This window comes from Gorilla gorilla, chromosome 1, assembly GCF_029281585.2.
Source record: "Gorilla gorilla gorilla isolate KB3781 chromosome 1, NHGRI_mGorGor1-v2.1_pri, whole genome shotgun sequence".
Lineage (NCBI taxonomy): Eukaryota > Metazoa > Chordata > Mammalia > Primates > Hominidae > Gorilla > Gorilla gorilla.
The window spans coordinates 44,810,351-44,830,349 of NC_073224.2; the positions used below are offsets into that span (position 1 = coordinate 44,810,351).

The window sequence follows — 19,999 nt, forward strand, 5'->3', positions numbered from 1 at the left end:
TTCTTTGCTCTTCTTTTACCTTCTTCACATGTCTTCCTAAAGAATACTGTTTAGCTTTGTTTTTGTTTCTTTTGCTCAGCATTACACTGGTGAGATTCATCCATGTCTTTCCCCTTTAATTGTAATGTACTATCCCATTGTATGAATGTATCACAGTTTATTTGCTCTCGATGGGTTATTTCCGCATGGGCCTATTGCAAACAGTGCAGAACATTCTTCTGTTTGTCTCCCAGTTCACACACGCAAATTTCTTTAGAGTGTATATCTGGGAATGAAATTTCTGACTTATAGAAAATGCGTATCTTCAGTTTTAACAGATGATGTCAAACTATTTTCCAAAGTCAATGAACCAGTTTACATTCCTGCTGTGTATGAGGGCGTCCATTAATCACATCTGTACCAACACATAGAATTATCAGACTTACGTTTTTTACCAGTTTAGAAGTTGTACTTTTTATGTGTAGCTCCTTGATTATTAAAGAAATTGAACACCTTTTTAATATGTTTATTGACCATTTGGATTTTCTCTTATGACATGGCTATTCAGGTCTCTTGCTTATTTTTCTGTTGATTCATAGTTATTTTTTATATATTTGGAATACTCATACTTTGTTGGTCCTTGACAATTCTTTATAAATTTCAGAATCAGCTTGTCAAATTTAACAGTTTGATTGGGATTACACTGAATATAAAGATTAGTTTGTAAGAAATTGGTAACTTTATAATATTGTCTTCCAGTGCATGAACATATTATATCTTTCCACTTATTTTAGGTCCCTTAAATGTGTCTCTTGCCCTAGTCTATTTCGTCTGATATTAATATCACTACTTTAGTTTTCTTTTACATATGTTGACATGATAGGTTGTTTACCATCTTTTTAGTTTCAATCTTTATATATCTTTATGTTTCACATGTTTCTTATAAACAGCATTTAATTGGAGGTTTTTTGGGTTTTTTTGAGACAGAATTTTGCTCTGTCACCCAGGCTGGAGTGCAGTGGTGCAGTCTTGGCTTACTGCAACCTCTGCCTCCAGGGTTCAAGCCATCCTCCCACCTCAACTTCCCAAGCAGCTGGGACTACAGGCGTGTGCCACCACACCCAGCTAATTTTTGTATTTTTAGTAGAGAATCATCATCATGTTGCCCAGGCTGGTCCTGAACTCTTGACCTCAAGCAATCCACCTGCCTCAGCCTCCGAAAGTACTGAGATTACAGGTGTGAGCCACCATGCCTGGACTAATTGGATTATTTTTAATCCAGCCTGGCAGTCTTTGTCATTTTCAGATGGAGCATTTGATTCATCTGATTTACTGTGATTTGTCACACATTTGAGTTTAAATCTACCATTTTATTTTGTGTTTTCTCTCTGTCTCCCCTATTCCTTTTCACTCTTTGGAGGAGAGGGGGGTTTCTTTCTGTATTGATTATTTTTGATATCTTACCATTCCATTTGACTTGACTAGTCTGGAAGTATACAGTCTTGTTAAATATTCTTTTAGTTGTTATCCTAGAAATGAAAATATAACTCATAGTCATTTTTATCAGTCTAAAGTTAATTCTGCTAAAAGTCCTTTGAACACATTTGAATGCCATTTTCATTACTCTACACTTTTATGTATTATTGTCTTGTATAATTAAAATACAAGTTAAATAAAATATAATTAAACTATTTTTTCTGATACAATTTGTTATTGTTTAGGGAATTCATTGTTCATTTGCACCTTCCACTGTCTTTGCTCTTCTTGCATCTCAGCTATTTCCTAGTTACTTTTCCTTCTGCCTTTGGAAGGTCCTTGAGTGAGAGTCTGTGGTGGTAAACCCTCTCAATATTTGCTTGCCTGAAAATGCTTTCATTTTGTCCTCAATCTTGAAAGATGCTCTCTTGGGATAGAATTCCAAGGGCATTGAGGATACCATTCTGCTGTCTACTGGTTTTCTTTATTGCCACTGAAAAATAGTAATACTCTTTGGAGGGTTTTTTTTTTTTTTTTGCTTTAAAATTGTTCTCTTTGACTTGATTTTCTGTAGTTTCACTATGAAATGTCTAGTTGCGAATTTCTTTTTAAACTGTCTAGACTATGTTTGATTTCTTGAATCAGAAAATTGGTGTCTTTCAGCAATTCTGGGAAATTGTTACTTGTAATTTCTTCAGGTATTGCCGCTGTCTCTTTTTCTCACCTTTTCTTCTGGACCTCCTATTAAATGTATGATAACCCTTCTCCCATTAATCCCTCATGTTCCTTATCTTGTTTTCTGTTTTCTATCTCTTTGTGCTAAGTTCTCAGTAATTTCTTCTTATATATGTTTTAGTTCAATAATTATTTTTTCAGTTTATCTAAAGTCTGCAGATTTGTCTCTGCTCTCTATTTCTATACCCTTTTTCCTTGTATACCTGATTGTTTTTCACTTTGAACTAGTCATTATTCTTGGAGAAGTATGTGTGGGAATTCTTTGAGGCTCAGACCAAAAAGTACATTCCTGTAGAGATTTGCATTTGCTTCCGCTAGGCAGAGACGTCAGACAGTGATAAATGCTGCCAAGAAAACTTAAGTCAGGAAGAAGATTAGTGAATATGGAAGGTGGAGGTTGCAGTTTTAAATAGGCTGGTTAGGGAAACCCTCACTGCGAAGTTGACATTTGTGCAAAGACCTAAAGAAGGGAATGTCAATTTTGTGGGCCCCTAAAGGAAGGGTATTATCAGTAGGAGAAAAGCCAAAAGGCCCTGAAGTGAGAACATTCATGAGTGTGAGGTCAGTGTGACTGTTAATAGAGGAGATTAGTAGGAGGTGATGTTAGGTGATGGTAGGGAAGAATAGGCATTTAGGGCCTTTGAGTCCTTCTTAAGGACTTTAGCTTTTTACTCTACATGAGATAGATTGCCTCTGGAAGATTCTGAGCAGAGGACATTATCTGACTTAAGTTCTAAAAGATTATCTCTGGCTTAGCTATATTGAGACTAGGTTGTAGGGGCCCAAAGGCAGAAGCCGGGAGAACATTTAAGAGGCAGTTACAAATAATCGAATTAGAAAATATGTGGTTACCTGAACCAAGGTAGTTGGGGTGGTAGTGAGAAGTGGTAATAGTTTGGATATATTTTAAAGGCTAGAGCTGATGGATTTCCTGGTATAGTGTAGAGAAAGAAAGGTGGCTCTAAGCTTTTTACCATCAACAAATGCAATTGTGATTTACTTGGAATGGGCAAGACTCTGGGAGACTCATTTCTTGAAGATCAAGAGTTTACTTCTGAGTATATAAACTGTAAAATGTCAGACATCCAGGTGGAGATGTCAAGGACATATGCCTGGAGTTTAGTGGACAGATCCAGCTGAGGTTATAAATATGAGAGTTGTCAGTTTATAGATGGTATTTGAAGCCATGAGACTGGATGACTCAACTAGGGAGACAATATGGCTAGAGAAGATTTAGGGAATGATGAACTGAGAAACAACCAGCAAAGGGGCCTGAAAAGGAGTGGCCAGTGATACATAAGTCAGAATAGTATTTTATAGGGAGAAGACCTTGATCTACCATGAGAGCTACTGCAGCCATATTCGCCAAGATAAGGACTGATAGTTCACCTTTGCGTTTGGCAATATGAAGTCATTGATAACCTTAAGAGAGCAATTTTGCTGCAACATTGTGGGTAAAAGACTGACTAGAGTGGATTCTGCAGGAAAACAGGAGGGAGATTTAAGGCAGTGAATGTACATTGGTCCCTCAGTATCCGCTGGAGATTGGTTCCAGGACTGACCCTTCTCTAGATTACTTATAATATCTAATACAATGTAATCTTAAGTAAATAGTTGTATTATGTTGTTTTTTTATTTGTATTATTCTTTTTTATTATTATTTCGAATACTTTCGATCTGGATTTGGTTGAATCAGTGGATGCGGAACCCATGAATATTGAGTGCCTACTGTAGAAAACGTTTTAAGAGGAATTCTGGGCCGGGCGTGGTGGCTCATGCCTGTAATCCCAGCACTTTGGGAAGCCGAGGTGGGTAGAGTTCAAGACCAGGCTGACAAACATGGAGAAACGTTGTCTCCATTAAAAATACAAAATTAGCTGGGCGTGATGGCGCATACCTGTAATCCCAGCTACTTTGGGAGGCTGAGGCAGGAGAGTCGCTTGAATCCGGGAAGCGGAGGTTGCGGTGAGCCTAGATCGCGCCATTGCACTCCAGCCTGGCAAAAAGAGCAAAACTCTGTCTCAAAAAAAAAAAAAAAAAAAGGAATTCTGCCCTCAAGGGAGCAGAGAAATGATATGGTATTGCTAAAGGGTATGCTGTTTGTTTGTTTTTATCCTCGGAGGAGTAAACTTGTTTTTTATTGATGGAAATGACCTGGTAGAGGGGAAGAATTGCAACAGCAATGGCCTTGAGTGGGTGAGACTGGAAGGGATCCAGTGTAGAAGTAGATAGGCTTTCTCTAGTTCACTTAGAATAGGAAGGAAGACCTTAAGAAGCCTAATGTAGGTGAATGAGTAGGTATTATGGTAAAAAGTTATAGAAAATCTCTTGTGATGGATTTTTTTGGGTTTTGTTTTGTTAGGTAATTAGGAAACATGGTCATTAGGTATGGTTAAAAATGGAGGAGGCAAAGAGAAAGGTTTTAAGGAAACACAGAAATTCAAATAAACTAGGGAAATAGAGGATTGCCATGTAAGATATTTGAGTAAAGCAATATATAATGTGGTGTCTGGCACATACAAATAAATGCTTTTTTAAGGGTAGCTGTAAGTTATATTAAAGGTAAGTTTATTCTTTAGTTTTTCCTTTTTGAATACTTTGACAGATTGTAGGGTTGGGGTTGTGCTGTCTTAAAATGAATTGGGAAGTTTCTCTTTCTATACTCTGGAGTGGTTAAGAAGTATAACAGAATTTTCTGTTTCTGAAGATACAACTTTAAAAGTACCATAAATTTATCTGAATGTAGAACTTTTTCCAGCGATAGTTGTTTTGAGAACATTTCCAATCACTATATGTTATTGTCCTGTCAGTTTTTTACCTCTTCTGGAATCAGTTTTGGTCATTTGTTTCCCATTTAATTTACTTCTCAAATTCATTAGTATCAGCATAAAGAGTCTTTATAACTTCTAATATCTTTGATTTAAAAATTTTTTTTATCTTGTACATTTGTGTTTATATCCCTTTTTCCTTTTTCTTCTTTCTTTCTTTCTTTTTTTTCTTTGAGACAGAGTCTCACTGTGTTGCCCAGGCTGGAGTGCAGTGGCACAATCTCGGCTCACTGCAACCTCTGCCTCCAGGGTTCAAGCGATTCTCCTGCCTCAGCCTCTCAAGTAGCTGGGATTACAGGCATGAGCCACCCTGCTTGGCTAATTTTTGTATTTTTAGTAGAGACAGGGTTTCACCCTGTTGGCCAGGCTGCTTTTGAACTCCAGACCTCAGGTGATCCACCTGCCTCGGCCTCCCTAAAGTGCCAGAATTACAGGCATGAGCCACCATGCCCGGCCTATATATCCCCTTTTTCTTGATTAGACTTGCTGGAAGCTTTGCTTTCTTATCTTTTTCAAGTCCTTGGTACATTCATTTTTATTTTTCCCGTTTAATAATGAAAGCAGTTAAGACCATTAATTTGCTTCTTGGTACAGATTGACCGCATTTCGTAAATTATGTCTTGTATTGTTCTCATTGCCATTAGTTTGGAATGCATTTTTTAAAAAGCCAGATTTATTGTGGTATAATTTATTTACAGAAACTTTTCTAGGTTTGCCGTTGGATGAGTTTTTACAAATGTACAAAACCACCACCACAATTGAGATACAGAACATTTTCATTACCCCCAGAAGTTTCTGCAGGCCCCTCTGTAGTCAGTCCTTTCCCCAACCCCTGACAACTACCAGTCTGATTTCTGTTGCTGTGATTTTGCCTTTCCAGGAGATAAATAGAATTATATGGTATGTGGCCTTTTGGATATGGCTTCTTTCACTTACCATAATACTTTTAATATTTATCCATGTTGTTGCATGTAGCAATAGTTCATTCCGTTTTATTGCTGAGCAGTATTCAGATACATGGGCCTACAGCAATTTGTCTGTTCACAAGTTGACGGACATTTGGATTGTTTCTGGGTTTTTGGCCATTATGAATAAAGCTGCAATCATACACGGTTTTGTGTGACATCTCTTGGTTAAATACCTAGAAATGGAATTGCTGGGTTGTGTGGTAAACACTTATTCTGTTTAACTTTGTAAGAAACTGCCAAACCGTTTTCCAAAATTGCGATACCATTTTACTTACCCACCAGCCATATATAAGAGTTTTAGTTCTGTATCCTTGCCAGCACTTTGTGTTGTATGGTTTTGTAATAGTGCGTAGTGGTATCTCATCATGGTTTTTTTTTGCGCTTTCCTAATTGCTAATGATGTTGAGCATCTTACAGGCTTATTTGTCATCTGTATCTTCAGTGAAGTGCCTATTCTAATATTTTATTCTTTTTTTCATTAGGTTTTTTTGTCTTTTTGTTATTGTTATTTATATATTCTTGATATTAATCCTTTATCAGATGTATGTTTTAGAAATATTTCCTCTCAATATGTATCTTTAGTATCTGTCTTTTAAAAAGAAGTTTTAAGTTTTGATAAAATCTATCTAGTTTATTAATTTTTTTTCTTTTATAGGTTGTATTTTATCTAAGAAGTCTGCCTAATCCAAAATCACAAAAGTTTTCTCCTAAAAGTTTTATAGTTTAAGTTTTATATATAGCCCTGTGTGATCCATTTTGAGTTGACTTTTGTGTATGGTACAAGGTAGGCATCAAGGTGCTTTGGATAGCCAGTTGTGGCACCATTTTGTGGGGAAAACTTTTCTTTCCCCATTGAATTACTTTAGCATCTTTGTTGAAAATCAGTTGACCATATCTGTATGGATTTATTTCCAAATTCTATTCTGTTCTATTGGTCTGTGCAAATAATACACTGTCTTGATTACCATCGTTTTATGGCAACTCTTGGAATCAGATAGTGTGAGTCCCCTACCTTTGTATTTCTTTTTCGAAATTGTTACACTGGGTAACATAGTAGCCTGGGCAACATAGTAAGACCCTGTCTCTACAAAAAAAATAATTTTAAAAATCAGCTAGGCGTAGTGGTATACACTTACAGTCCTAGCTACTTGGGAGACTGAGCTGGCGGGATCGCTTGAGGCCAAGAGTTCAAATTTGGCTGTTCTAGGTCTACTGCCTTTCCATGTAAAATTTAGAATCAGTTTGTAAATTTCTATGAAAAAAAGGCTGCTGGGATTTTTGTTGGTCTTTACATCTAAAGATCAATTTGGGATGAATTGACATCTTAATAGTATTGTGGTTTTTTGTTTTTTTTTTTTTGAGTTGGAGTTTTGCTCTGTCACCAGGGCTGGAGTGCAGTGGTGTGATCTCAGCTTACTGCAGCCTCCACCTCCCAGGTTCAAGCGATTCTCCTGCCTCAGCCTCCCAAGTAGCTGGGGTTACAGGTGTGCACCATCACCCCCAGCTAACTTTTGTATTTTTAGTAGAGTCAGGGTTTCACCATGTTGGCCACGCTGGTCTCAGACTCCTGATCTCAAGTGATCTGCCCGTCTCAGCCTCCGAAAGTGCCGGGATTATAGGCGAGAGCCACTGTGCCTGGCCAATAGTATTGTGTTTTTTGATCCATGAACATGGTACATCTCTCCTTTTTTTTTTTTTTTTTTTTTTTCTGTTTGGAGATAGGTTTCACTCTGTTGCGCAGGCTGGAGTGCAATGGTGTGCAGTCATGATTCACTGCAGCCTCAGGTGATCTCCCACCTCAGCCTCCTGAGTAGATGGGACTACAGGTACACGCCACCATGCCTGTCTAATTTTTGTATTGGTGGTATTTTGCCACATTGCCCAGGCTGGTCTCAAGCTCCGGGTCTCAAATGATTTGCCCACGTCAGCCTCTCAAAGTGCTAGGATTCCAGGCATGAGCCACTGCACCTGGCCTATCTCTCTCTTTTTGTTTTTTTTCAGCTCTTCTTCAGTTTCTCATCAGTGGTATTTTTGTTTTGTTTTGTTTTTTCCATAGGTTTTTGGGGAGCAGGTGGTGTTTGGTTACATGAGTAAGTTCTTTGGTGGTGATTTGTGAGTTTTTGGTGTACCCATGACCCAAGCACTATACACTGTACCCAATTTGTAGTCTTTTATCCCGCATCTTATCAGTGGTTTTTATTTTTATTTATTTATTTTTTGAGACAGGGTCTCACTCCAGTGCCCAGGCTGGAGTGCAGTGGTGCGATCACGGCTCTTTGCAATCTTGACCCCCCAGGCTTAAGCGATCCTCACACTTCGACCTACCAAGGAGCTGAAACCACAGGTGCACACCAACACCCAGCCAATTTTTGTATTTTTTTGTAGAGATGAGATCTCGCTATTTTGTCCAGGCTGGTCTCAAACTCCTGGGCTCAAGCAGTCTGCCTGCCTCGACCTCCCAAAGTGCTGGGGTTATAGGCGTGTACCACTGCGCCAGGCCACATGGGTGGTTTTTAGTTCAGCATACAAATCTTGCACATATTTTGTTAGATACATTCCTAAATATTTCGTGGTCTTAATGCTACTGTAAGTGATTTTTTTTAATATCCATGAGAGCAATTTTTATTTCTTCTTTGACCATGGCATTAGTTTAATGTTTTCTGCTTTTGAAGTGATTAGTTTTCCATATTTGTTGGTGGAATTTTTGTTGTTGCTTTTTGTCATTCTTCAAGTTTATTTGTGGCCCATTGTAGGATCACTTTTTGTAAACAGTTCAGGGGTTTGAAAAGAAGACGTTCTTTTTTTGTTTTGCTTTGTTTTTGAGATGGAGTTTTCCTCTGTTGCCCAGGCTGGAGTGCAGTGGTGCTATCTCAGTTCACCTCAGCCTCCACCTCCTGGGTTCAAGCGATTCTCCTGTCTCAGCCTCCTGAGTAGCTGGGATTACAGGTGCCCACCACTATGCCTGGCTAATTTTTATATTTTTAGTAGAGATGGGGTTTCGCTGGGTTCACCAGGCTGGTCTTGAACTCCCAATCTCAAGTGATCCACCCACCTTGGCTTTCCAAAGTGCTGGGGTTACAGGGGTGAGCCTCTGCACCCGGCCAGAAGACATATTTTCTATAAGCTCTGTTGACTCTTATTTTATTGGTGATATTACTTAGGTATACTATATCTTAAATTAGTTTTTTTCTCTTGTCAGTGTGTGAAATTTTGATAGTCTTTAGTTTCTCACTCCAGTTTATATTTTTCTTAGTTCATTTGGGCTGCTGTAGCAATACCATAACCTGTGTTGCTTACAAATAACACAAATTTATTTCGGACATTTCTGGAAGCTGGGAAGTCTAAAATCATGACTCCAGCAGATTCAGTGTCTGGTGAGGGCCCACTTTCTGTCTTCTTGCTTTGGCCCTCACATGGTGGAAGGGGTGACCACACTGCCTTGTGCTTCTTCTGTAAGGTTACTTATCCCATTCATGAGGGCTCCTTCCCTATGGCCTAATCACCTCTCAAAGTCCCCACCTCCTAATTCCATCAACTTGGCGGTTAGGATTTCAGCATAGGAATTTTCGGGGAGACACAAATATTCAGACCACAGCAATATCTAACCATTTCAATTAAAAAATATTAGGGCTGTCTTATTCCATAGAGAGTTTTATCTGCATAAAAGAATCTTCTGTTCTATTTGCAGCCTTGGCCTCATTCATTTTGTTAATATTGCCACTTGCTTGTTTTTCTTTGCATGTATCTTTTGTCTTTGCCAATTTTATTACCCGTTTAACCTTTCTCTGTCATCTAGGTATGATCCTTATAGTTAGATTTACCTCTTTTGATGCTGAAGTTATTGCTGTCAGGTAAAATAAAGAAAGAAAAAACAATTTACCTCTTTTGACTTAATTCGAGTCTTTAAAAATATGTACCATAAGTTGTTTACATTTATTGGTATAACAAGTTTTTTTGCTTATTTCTTCCATTATTATTTTATGCTGTCTGTAATGCTTTCTGTTTCCTTTGTCCCATTGCTTTTCTTTGCTATTTTAATCAAGTTTTCTTTGTTCTTGTCTTCCTCTAGTGAGTTAAAAGATTGTAATGTGCTAATTAGGCATAATTATTAACATTAAGAATGAAAATTATGATGGCTGAAATGTTGCAAATTTTAGGAGGCCTAATTCTCTTTTCTGCTGCCATTCATCTTCCCCTCACCCCATATCATGTTAAAGTAATCTGGAATCTAATTGCCAGTTATCTTTTTTTTAAATACTATGAAGTTTCTTTTTTGTAATAATTTTTAAAAATAATATTTGCATTGAGCTTTACAACCACATTAACAATTAGTTAAATGCAATTGTTTTGTTCATTTCACAGCTTACTATTATTTCTTCATTATACCATATCTTATCTTGAATTTTTATTCTGATTTATGTTTCTTATGGATTTTTGTGTTTTGTTTTTTTTTTTTTATTGAACATACTTTTTTTTTAATGTTTGTTTCTTCATGAAGAATTTTTTTCCTCTGGGCACAGTGGCTCATGCCTGTAATCCCAGTACTTGGGGAGGCGGAGGCGGGCGGATCACTTGAGGTCAGGAGTTTGAGACCAGCCTGGCCAACATAGTGAAACCTCATCTCTACTAAACAAAAAAAACTACAAAAATTAACTGGGTGTGGTGGTACGCACCTGTAATCCCAGCTACTCAGGAGGCCGAGGCAGGAGAATTGCTGGAACCAGGGACGCAGAGGTTGCAGTGAGCTGAGATCATGCCATTGCACTCCAGCCTGGGTGGCAAAAGCAACACTCCATCTCAAAAAAAAAAAAAAAAAAAAGAATTTTTTTTCCATTGCGGCTGAATCCTGAGCATGTTGATTTTAATTAAACAGATGTTGTCAATTAATCATTTTTTTATAGCCTAGATATATTTTTGGAAATACTGAAATACAGCAGGGGAAAACAATTCTAACGATTTAACCTTTTCTAAAGTAATAAGGTGTTGATTTTGAATTTGAATTTTACTCACAATTACCAAGAGTGATTGTATAACAGGTTTTTTACTTATTTCTTCCATCATTATTTTACAATTACCAAGAGTAATTGTAGGGCTTCCCTTCTTCCTTCTCTCCTTTTGTCTTTCCTTCTTTTGTTACTTTCTGCCTTTCTCTCAGCCAGTCTTATCATTGCTGGTTGTTTTTGAGTTTTAGTATTTCAGGTTCACATTGCGTCCATTTCCATTGCTACTTTTTCTGGTTTGTTGGTTAGTATTATAATTTTCAGATGGAATCAGATATTTCAGGTTTAAATGAATAGCTTTCATTCTGTATACCTTTAAAAACCTGAAAGAAGGAAGGGCCTAAACCAAGGTCCAAGTATATTATTATTATTACGGTAGTCAAAAACAATAGTTTCATAGGAAAAACATTTTTTAGTGTGTTTATATTTTTCTTTAGTTTTTTTGATGCCATGCTGGGATAAATAACCATCTTAGCTTGTGTTAATCTCTATTAATAGTTTACAATATCTGATGCTGTAGTCTTTTTTTTTTTTTTTTTGAGTTTTAGTCTCACCCTGTCGCCCAGGCTGGAGTGCAGTGATGCCGTCTCAGCTCACTGCAACCTCTGCCTCCTGGGTTCAAGCGATTCTCCTGCCTCAGCCTCCCAAGTAGCTGGGATTACAGGCGCCTGCCACCATGCCCAGCTAATTTTTGTATTTTTAGTAGAGACAGAGTTTCATCATGTTGGCCAAGCTGGTCTCAAACTCCTGACCTCAGGTGATCCACCCGCCTTGGCCTCCCAAAGTGCTGGGATTACAGGCGTGAGCTGCCGCACCTGGCCTGTAGTCTTACTGGAAGAGAATATTTGATTTATGCAACCTCTCTGTTACAGAGCAAAGTATTATTTGTTCCAGATAGTCTCAAAGATGTAAATTTTATTTTTAGCATTATCTCTTCTGAGAGCTTCTAATTTGTACCTTACCTGTGACTAGGAGGAGTGACAAGTTCAGCCTGAGAATTAGTTCTTGTAATAATCTTTTTCTTTGCAGTTAGTACAATGGAGACAGAAAGTTTTGAGGTATTCTGTCTCTGACAGAATACTTTCAAACACAACATTTTTCTTTACTTTAAAGATTATAAACTCCTTTTTACTATACTTTTCTGGAACATATCCCTGGTGACCAGTCCTATTCCAGGGTGTAGGAGAAGCCCCTATTTAGGGATTGACCCAGAAAACAATAATTCAGGCCAGAGCCTCTAGTTGAGTAGTGAGTTAAGCCAGTAGAGAAGGAGATGTAGACCAAATAGTTAGTGAAGAAGGCAGTGGTAATGAATGAGACAGAGGACTCCATTTGAAAATACAGTTTTTCCTTTTTGTTATGAAAAATGGTCCTGGTAACAATTTTGTAATAGGTGATGTCCATGAACCAGATTTTATATTGAAATGTGATTGACGTACCATTTCTGGGGAACTTCATGATTTGCTCTGTTAAGCTTACTGATTTGGATTAATGAACGTTTAAATCAGTGTTTTTTAATTTTATTATTATTACTTTTAAGACAGAGTCTTACCCTGTTGCCCAAGCTGGAGTGCTGTACCACAATTGTAGCTCATTGCAACCTCAAATTCCTGGGCTCAAGTGATTCTCCCACCTCAGCCTCCCAAGTAGCTAGGACTACAGATGCGCCCCACCACACCTAGATAATTTTTAAAAAATTTTTAGTAGAGATAGGACCTTGCTATGTGCCCAGGCTTAAACGAATATTTATTTACTGAGACTGCTTTAGGTTCCCAATAATGTGCTAGATGACAGAAACAGAATATAACATTGTAAATAATTTTATCACAAGATTTTCTAATATTCAGTTTTTTAAATGGTAAAATTCTTCTTATTTAAAATTATTAATATTATCATTTTATATAAAATGTCTCACCTAGTTTATTATCACAGAAGGCTAAATATCTATTATACATAGAGCAATCTGAGACATAATATGGAATACATATAAATATAGAACATAGTTCCTAACTTCTGGGGCTGTTTGGTTTAGGATATTAGTCCTAATCACAAGCTAATTAACAGTACAAGGCAGGCCAAGTTAGGTAACAAAAAGTGAACAACGGAAATGGCCTAAGTGCTTGAATAAATAAATATAAATTATAGTATTAAATAATAATCACTTTTTAAAAATGCATTCTTTTGAACTTCAAAAACAGCATCTATATCTGCTTTTATTTCCTCATCCCCTGCTCTTTCTTTCATACACTTGCATTTTGATCTCTTTTCCTGTCACTTTGCTTAGGCACTTTACATTTGGCACTGTCAACCTGCCCCTTCTCTTGGCCTCTTTGGCACCTAACTGTCCTCACTCATTCATAACACTACCTAACCTGCACCTTCTCTGTATTCTTCACTGCCCTTTTTCTTCCAAGTTGAGTCCATGGCTCTCTGCTTTCTACCATTTATTCTGTCATTCTTATGGCCTTTCTTAATGCCAGTTTGCAGGGCCTCCAACAATCTAGTCCTTTTACCTGAGCTTCTACATTGCTCTCTAACATAGTAGCCTGTATGGGTCACAAAGTGCTTTGACTTTTAGTGGCTTTGTAATCTTACAGACAGTAGATGTTACCTCACTTACATTTGATTTTTAATTTTAATTCAGTTTTTTAAATGCCAACACATTCATGTGGTCAAAATTCCAAAACTACAAAAGGATGTATAATGACTGTTTCCCACCTACTGTTCTCTCATCTATGTAGCTCCTTTGCCCAGTGGCAACCAATATCTATTTTTTTGTATATTTTTCTAGAGGTGTTTTTTATGAAAATCAACAGTTATTTACAAATATTTACCCCATTTTACAGACAAAGAAGTTGAGACTCAAATATTTCAGTAATTGGCTCAGATCACAGAGTTGGTAGGTGGCAGAGGCAGAATTCTGATGTGAGTCTTTCAGTTAAAAATTTGCTGTATCTTAGATTCCAAATGCCTGGTGGATATTTCTTCTTGGACTTCATATCTCATCCTATTTTCTGTCCTTTTTCTAAAATTGGTTTATCCCCCATAAATTTCAGTCTTTTAAATGGAATCTGGTTACTAGATTTGAAAGTTTGTAATACTTACTGAATCCTTCTTATTCATTTCTTGATATGTAATCTCTTTTAAAATGTCTGTCATACTCATTCACTAGTCTCCATTCCTGCCACCAAGTTCTAGTTCAGGCCATCATGACCACCTGCCTGGATTACTGCCAGAGGCTATAGGTTGGCATCCTTAACTCTCAGTTCTCTTTGTTAACTTTATTTTGTTTACCATTTGCCAGAATTATCCTGCCTAACACTTTAGATGCCATTATTCTCTCCTCTGGCTTCTTTTTTTCCTTTTTCTTCAGGTTTTAATTACTCTGCCTAACTTTTAAGGCCCTATATCATCTGGCCTAATCCCCCCCATCTTACTTAGCCTCTATCCTTTTGAACATATCTCCTCTTAGGCCAAAATTAAACACCCCATATTCTGGCCTAATTGCCAGAGTATGTGTATGCATTACCTAGACTGTCTTCCCTTCAGTTACCAGAAACATACTGCATCTTTCAGGTCTATTTCCATTCCTTTCATGATAATTTTTGCTGCTGCTGCTGTTTTTCTTGTTAACTAGGTTTTTCTTTCAGTCAAAAAAGTATTCATGTATATGACAAAAAATTTCTAGAGCTCAAAAGTATACCATGAGTGAAATATAAGTCATCTCTTCTCATAGGTCTCCTCTGCAGAAGTGATCACTGTTAATAGTTTCTTATGTATCCTTCCTAAACTTTTTCATCAATATGGAAACGTGTATGCCCCATCTTTTTTTCTTTACAAGTGAAAATACACTACGTGCATGTTCTAAACCTTTTACCTCTTAATATGGGGGAACATCTTATATTAGCAGCTAGATCTACTGCATTTTTTTTTTATCAGCTGTGTGCTACTTCCTTTATATACCCAGTTCCACACTGATGGACATTAGGGTTGTTTCTGATACTTTCACGGTTACCGTTGACATTTCTACATTGAATAGTTTGTAAAAAAAATCACCTTTGTGAGCATAAATTTTCAGAAAAGAAATTTCTAGGTCTAATGATGGATATTTAAAAATTTTTGAGAGTTAATACCAATGACTCACCAAAGAGATTTACACCATTTTACTCTTCTGACAACGAGAGCACCTATTTCCCCACATTCTTCAGTGTTATGTATTATCAAACTTTAACCTTGGTCAATCTGATAGGTAAAAAGTGACACATTTTAATTTAAAATGTTCAAAGTATGAATGAGGTTAGACTATTTAAAAGACATTTGTTTACATTCTTTCTGTGAAATACCAAATTTTTATTGAGTTTTTGCCTATTAGTAAGAACGTTTTTTTTTTTTTTTGAAACGGAGTCTTGCTCTGTCGCCCTGGCTGGAATACAGTGGCGCGATCTTGGCTCACTGCAACCTCTGTCTCCTGGGTTCAAGCGATTCTCCTGCCTCAGCCTCCTGAGTAGCTGGTACTACAGGTGTGCACCACCACACCCGGCTGATTTTTGTGTTTTTAGTAGAGACAGGGTTTCACCATGCTGGCCAGGCTGGTCTCGAACTCCTGACCTCAGGCAATCCTCCTGCCTCCCAAAGTGTTGGGATTACAGACATGAGCCACTGTGCCCAGCCAGAACTTTTTATATATTAAGGTTCTTGGTCCTTAATTGATGTTATATGATGTGAATATTTTTTTCTAGGTTTGCCAATTATCTTTTTACTTTGTATTGTTCCATGTTACCTCATAGCACTTTTTACAGTTTTGGTTTTTTATTTGCCATAAAAAAAAAAAAACAGGGATATAGTTTTATTTTACCAAATGACTGGTTAATTGTCTTTGTAGTTTTGATTAACTGGTATCTTTAATTTAAAATGCCATTATCATATATTAAATTCTAGTATATATTTGAATCTATTCCTTGCCAGTTTTTCTGGATGTTTTCTGATTTTTATTTTTCCACATGATCTTTAAAATCAGGTAATCTAAATCATCCTGCAGTTTTGTTGACATTTTTATTGATGGTCATATTAAATTTATTTTAACCCTTTCTGAAATGTTATTTTTAACTTTTTTCCTTAGACTTTAAGTTTTGCTTATTTTCTGAACCTTTATCTTTGTGGGAGAATGGAAATTAATTTAACAAAACAGTTATTTGACTTGTTATATTACATGCAGTTATATGATACAGAATCATGTGATAAAGGATAAGGCAAGAGCCTGTACTGTGATTACGTATTCATAGTTCACTGCATTGAAACAAAAACTAGCATCTTATTTTTGGTAATACTTCAAACTACCTGGTCAAGAGTAGAGTAAATGCCAGAAATGGGAGGAAGATAGCTCTGTTCACTTAGAAACTAGATAGAATTCCATATTCGCCGTTATTTTTAAAAATTACACATATATGAAATAATATTCATATCTCTCTTAAGCAAAATATGGTGGGGGTTTCAGAATAGTTTTACATTTACAGAAAAATTGAGATGATAGTACACAGGGTTCCCACATTCCCCCACCATTTCCCCTATTATTGACATGTTACAATAGTATAGTACTTTTGTTATAAATGAACCAATATTGATACATTGTTATTATTAACCAAAGTTCATTCTTTATTCATAATTCTTTAGTTTTTACCTAGTGTCGTTTTTATGTATCAACATAGTTTACATTTAGTTATCCTGCCTCCTGAGGCTCCCCTAAAGAGTTTGGAAGTTTGACCTAGTGCTTTTTTTGTTTTTTTTTTTTTTGAGACAGGGTCTTGCTCTGTCCCCCAGGCTGGAGTGCAGTGGCGTGAACATGGTTTACAGCAGTCTCGACCTCCTGGGCTTGAGCGATCCTTCTGCCTCAGCCTCCCAAGTAGCTGGGACCACAGGCACGTACCACCATACCCAGCTAATTTTTCGAATTTTTGTAGAGACAAGGCCTCACTTTGAGCCCAGGCTGGTCTCAAACTCCTGAGCTAGAGTGATCCTCCCACCTCGGCCTCCCAAACTGGTGGGATTACCAGAATGAGCCACTGCACCTGGCCTCGATTTAAGTTTTTTAACATGAAGAAAAGTCCTTAATATATAATTTTTCTAAAAGCCAGAAAATGTAAATGGAGTAGACAGTTTAGAAGTATATTGATGTTTTAACTTCTATATTCATTTCTCTTCTGCATTCCAGGCACTTTGTGAGTGTGCCCTCCAGACTCCTTATGACAGCTTAAAACTAGGGATGTTGTCTGTCCTTTCCACACTATCAGGGACCATCGCCATCAAACATTACTTCAGTATAGTTCCAGGTAAGGAAAAGACAGGAGATACCATATAAATAATGTGCTAACTCCTTTATCCATATTTATGTTTCAGGTTGTTTCTTCTATAAAGCTTTAACATCAGGGAAAAGTTTCAAAAATCTCATACTCCATTGCATGCTAGTGATTTATTTGAACATGATTTCTTAACTAATGCCTATGATAACAACATCTCGCATCCTTGATCTTAAGTCAATAATATATTTTTCTAGGTTTGTCCTTTTTTTTTTGAATTATATGTGGGTGAAAATATTTTTGAGGATGCTTAAAATAGTTGGTTTGCTTTTGTATATCTCTGACTCAAAGTGCCCTTTGAATTTAAGTACATTTCAAAGGTCAAGTAGTAGTGAGTTTTAAAAGCAAATGTCATATGCTTCCTTTTAGGTGCATATTATTTCTCTGGAAAACAATTAAAATAAAACTTGACTCCAGCCCAATAACACTTTCCTAGTTACCTATTCAAGATGATTAACTCTAAAATGCTTTCATTAATGCCCGGTAAGGAGCTTGCTTACCTAACAGACTTAAAGCTAAACTTTTTTGTCATTTTGGGTTTGTTGTTGTTGTTGTTGTTTTGTTTTAAGGCAGAGTCTCACTCTGTTGCCCAGGCTGGAGTGCAGTGGGGGGATCTTGGCTTACTACAACCCCTACCTCCTAGTTTCAAGAAATTCTCTTGCCTCAGCCTCCCAAGTTGCTGGGACTACAGGCGCCCGCCACCATGGCTGGCTAATTTTTGTATTTTTAGTAGAGATGGAGTTTCACCATTCAGCCCAAGCTGGTCTGAAACTCCTGGCCTCAAGTGATCCACCCACGTTGCCCTTTCAAAGTGCTGGGGTTACAGGCATGAGCCACTGTGCCCAGGCTGGTTGTTTTGTTTTAATGCAAGTTTTGTGGAACCTCTATTGCTTCCTTTTGTAGTCAGTTTGAATTAAAGAACTGTAATGTACATTTGTTTGTCCCTTTTATGGCCGCATAGTATATGATACTTTCTAGGTGTAGGGAATTCCCTGCCACGTAAGTCTTAATAGGAAGCTAAAAAGACCTGATACTCCGTTGTCACACCTCCCTTCCAGCTAGTGTGCTTACATGTGGCTTGGACTCAACTAATCATTTCCATGCCACAGACTGAATTGGGAGCCAGTAACAACAAGGAAGTAGGGATATGGTGATGTAGCAATGACAGAGCAACATTTGTTTCCAGAATATACTCTAGCAGTGGGTGTTTGCTATGTCTGGTACCCTGTGACAGAAGTTAAGCTGTGACATGAAATAATCAGTAACAATGGCTGCTGTGTCCTCACTGGACTAATTCCATGCATGGTCTTTTGGGCTGTGGTCTTGGTTGCTCCCTGGCGTTTTTCTTATTTATTTTCTGACCTTGTTTTTCTATTAGTTTTGCAGGCTTTCCAGTGATTCTCTGAAGTACATTATCAGTTATCTATTGCTACATAACAAAATCACCCCAAACCGAGTAGCTTAAAACCATGACCTTTTTATTTGCTCTAATGCTGTCAATCAACCATTTTGACTGTACTCAGGTGAGCAGTCCTATTGGCCTCACTTGGGGTCACTTGTGTGATTATGGTCATGTATGACCAGGATTGGATGGTCTAAGATGGCCTCATTCACATGCTAGAAATTGAAAGGCTTTCTGCTGAGGCACCTTAGTTTTTATCCATGTGACTCTTGGTGGGCTAACTTGGGTTTGTTTTCAGGATGTTGGTTGGAGCCAAAAGAAAGCAAGCCACCAACACAAAAGCACTTGTCAACCTTTTGCTTGCAGCCTGTTTTCCAGTGCTTTATTGGCCAAAGCAAGTCACGTGGAATTGGAAGATCACATGGTAAAGGAGCATGTCCACAAGGGATATGAGAAATTATCACAGCCTTCTTTATAAACAACGTACCATATACCTAGGGTGCTTTCAATTTATTCTTTTTCTGCATAAATCACCCAGTGTGTTTCTTAGCTTGCAGTTAACATCCTTCACCAACATTGCACTTTGAAAGAGCTGTGATAGACAAAGTCTTAATCATATAATAGATGAGAGCTTTCCCATACAAGTAGCCTTTCAAGTGAGGCATATGCAAAGGAGTTTATAAGTATTGAAACTGAGACTCACAAAGGTTTGACGGTATGTCCAAAGTTCACATACTTGTGAAGTGTCTGAGCCTAGGCCTGAACTCAGCGGTCTGACTCAGAATTCTCTTTTTTGTACCAAACTGACTTACATGCACAATAACTTTCTTTTTCTTTATTTTTTAATTCCAAAGACATGTATTAGCATTATGTTGGGTTATAATACTTAAACACTTTTCAAGCTAGGTATTTGTCCTTTTACTGAAGTTTGTTAATTTTGGCTTATATATGGAATTAAGCAAAGGCTTAAATAAATAGACTAGATAATATTTATAAAAAATAAAATCAAGGATTTTCCAAAGTTACATTATTTCCATAAATAATGGTAAATCTTTATTTCCGTTTATTATGTTTTTTCAATGTAGCCAAAAGTAGTTTAAAAAGCAAACTTAAATTTAGTATGTCTAAATCATCACTAACAAATGGCTCAAATATATAAGATGTTCAATATCAGACATATTTAAGAAAAAGGCACCTTAAAACAACACTTGAAATAATTTTAATCCATCATATTGGCAACGATTTAGAAGTTTGATAA

The 19,999-nt window shown here is 37.1% G+C and overlaps 1 protein-coding gene across 2 annotated transcripts in view; it reads left to right on the forward strand.

Moving 5' to 3' along the window:
• Positions 1-19,999, forward strand: part of INTS7 (integrator complex subunit 7) — a 93,917-nt gene that overhangs the window by 30,101 nt on the left and 43,817 nt on the right. For both annotated transcript variants that reach the window (XM_004028360.5, XM_055370910.2), the window contains exon 8: positions 17,195-17,312. In XM_004028360.5, the coding sequence (XP_004028409.2) occupies positions 17,195-17,312 (118 nt within the window). The remainder of the gene's footprint in view (positions 1-17,194; positions 17,313-19,999) is intronic.